Source organism: Lagopus leucura, unplaced genomic scaffold (assembly GCF_019238085.1).
Source record: "Lagopus leucura isolate 7727_CA_CO unplaced genomic scaffold, USGS_WTPT01 33986-0_obj-0_obj, whole genome shotgun sequence".
Taxonomy (NCBI): Eukaryota; Metazoa; Chordata; class Aves; order Galliformes; family Phasianidae; genus Lagopus; species Lagopus leucura.
Genome location: NW_024966629.1, coordinates 590 through 3122, shown reverse-complemented (window position 1 = coordinate 3122; position 2533 = coordinate 590). Strand labels below are relative to the sequence as shown.

General features: G+C 64.1%; 1 protein-coding gene across 1 annotated transcript; it reads right to left on the bottom strand.

The window, feature by feature from the left end:
• Nucleotides 1-926: 926 nt before the first annotated feature.
• LOC122192672 (speckle targeted PIP5K1A-regulated poly(A) polymerase-like) lies at nt 927-2527 on the bottom strand (the record flags this gene model as incomplete). Its single annotated transcript, XM_042893296.1, has 2 exons — nt 927-1826; nt 1863-2527. Coding segments are annotated over 2 exons (1553 nt in total), but the record flags the coding sequence as incomplete, so codon positions are not given.
• Between the last annotated feature and the right edge of the window lie 6 nt (nt 2528-2533).

The window sequence follows — 2533 nt, the reverse complement described above, 5'->3', positions numbered from 1 at the left end:
TCACCTGGGCCGCCTCCCTCAGGCGATAACAAACGTCCTCCGCCAGCAGCGCCGCCCCCTCCTCGCTCAGCTCCGCCCCGGCGCCCTCCGCCATCCGCCGCACCGCCTCCCGCGGCAGCTCCGCGAACCGCCGCTCCTCCGCCATCATGGCCGCCTCCACCGCCGACACCGGAGCTCCGCCCGCTTCGCCGCACGCCATTGGACCGCCCTGCCAGAGTCCCGCCCCCTCCGCCCCTTCGCCATTGGGCCTCCGCGCTAAGGTCCCGCCCCCTACGCCGAACACCGCTACTGCGCTATTGGCTCGCCCCCGAAGGCCCTTCCGCCGCTGACCCCCCCCCCCCCCCTTCCCCCTCTCTGCCCTTGGTCCGCATTGCGATTGCCCCGCCCCTTCGCCACGCTCCCCTGCTATTGGCTAGGCTCTGTTATGATCCCGCCCCTCGTTCGCCATTGGTAGGAATCCGGGGCTGGGAGATCCTGGAAGGTCACAAACTGGGACGGCAGGGGCGAGGATACGCCTTGGAAAGGTCCTTGAAGATCAGACAGGCATGGATTGGAGGAGGTTGAAAAGGTCCTTAAAGATCACAGAAGGATGGGATGGGTTAAAACGGTCCTGACAGATCACGGAAAGGCTTGGAAGGGTCCTTAAAGGTCAAAGGAACATCAAATGAGTGGGGGGGGGGGGGGCGGGAAGGGACCTTGAAGGCCACAGGAGCATTAAATGTGTTGTAAAGGTCCTCGCAGGTCACAAAATGACAAAACGAGACGAGGTGGAGAAATCTTACAAGGCACAACAGATTGAAAAGGTCCTCGAAGATCACAGGAGCACGGATGGGGTACGAAGGGTTCTTAAAGCTGCAGCTTTTTGCCCTGAAAACCCCTTTTTGCCCTTTTTTGCTCCTTGCCAGGCCCAGACCACGCAACACCGCTCCAAACATCACTCATTTATTGCCCCACTCCTCCACCCCCATCCTCCTCCGCGCCATCGGGGGCAGAAAAACCCTTAAAAAATGGAAAAAATCCCTAAAAAGTGGCCCAGGCCCTGGGATGGGGGTCAGGCGGAGCAGCGCCCGCTGTCCCCCCGCTGTCAGCCGGACGTCGGCGTCAAAACGGAGCAGCGGCTCCGGGGGTCGAGAGGCGCCATTTTGCTCCAAGATGGCGGCTGTCACCTTCTGCTCCAAGTCCAGGTCCTCGGGGGAACCGCTGGGGTCCTGGAGCTCGTTGGGGTCCTGGAGCTCGTTGGGGTCCTCGTCCCCACAGGACCCATCGGTGTCCCCACTTCGGAGCTCATGCCTGTCCTCAGCCCCATGGAACCCACTGCTGTCCCCATCCCCACATTGGATGCCACCGGTGCCCCCATGGAGCTCACTGGTGCCACCAACCCCAAACTGGAGCCCACTGGTGTCCCCATGGACCCCGTTGGTGCCCCCATTCCCACCTCGGGACCCACTGGTGTCCCCATGGCCCCTACTGGACTCCCCATGGAGCCGACTGGTGCCAACCACCCCATGGAGCCCACTGGTGCCCCCAGCCTCACATTGGGGACCCCTCGTGTCCCCATGGCCCCTATTGGTGCCATCCCGGTGCTGCAGCTGACGGCGGAGGCGACGGCGCCCGGTCCACACGCGGTGCCACACGGCGCAGCTCCACCGCGCTGCTTCCTCCTCCTCCTCCTCCTCCTCCTCCTCATCCTCATTCACCCGCTGCCGTTTGGTGGCCAGGGCTGCGGCGCTGTTCATCCCTTTGGGTTGGGGACGTTTGGAACCCACGGGTGGGGGCAGCTCCGCTATGTTGGGATCCGTGCCTGAAACTTCCATGGGTTTGGGGTCTGAGAACTTGGGGTCCTCCTCCATGGGTTTGGGGTCCATTCCAGGAGCTCCCACGACTTTGGGGTCCTCCAGGACTTTGGGGTTTGTTCCAGGCGCTCCCAAACCTTTGGGGTCCTCCAAGACTTTGGGGTCCTCCAGGACTTTGGGGTCTGTCCCAGGAGCTCCCACGACTTTGGGGTCTTGCGATTTGGGCTCCTCCAAGCGTTCAGAGCCCTCCGAGAGCCCCTGGTCCGCCCCACTCTGCCCCCTGCCCCCCTCCCTCGGCCCCACAGCACAGCGCAGGACGTCCCTGAGCACAAAGAGGACGGCGGCGCGGATTTCCTTCAACCCGCCTCCGCCACCCAACGGGATGGGGATGAGGAAAGCGGAGGCGCCGCCGGCTCCCGGTTCCACGGCGCCGGGTTGGAAGAGACGCAGCAAACCCCAGGAGCGGCCCTTGGTGGATTTGTGGCTGTACTGAAGGCTGCGGCAATATTTGGCGGCCGCGCGGCAGCTCTGGCTCCAACGCAGGGCTGCTCTGGGGCTGACGTTGGAGGCGACGTTGTGGTCGAGTTCGAAGGGATCCGGGAGGGTGAGGGGGGTCCGTTTGAGGAGGGGGGCGGCAGCCGAGAGGGGGAGCGGGCGGCCGTGGCGAAGGGAGGGGAAGTGTGTGGAGAAGGGGAAGGAGGCGAAGAGGTGGAAGAATTCGGGCAGGAGGGAACCTGGAG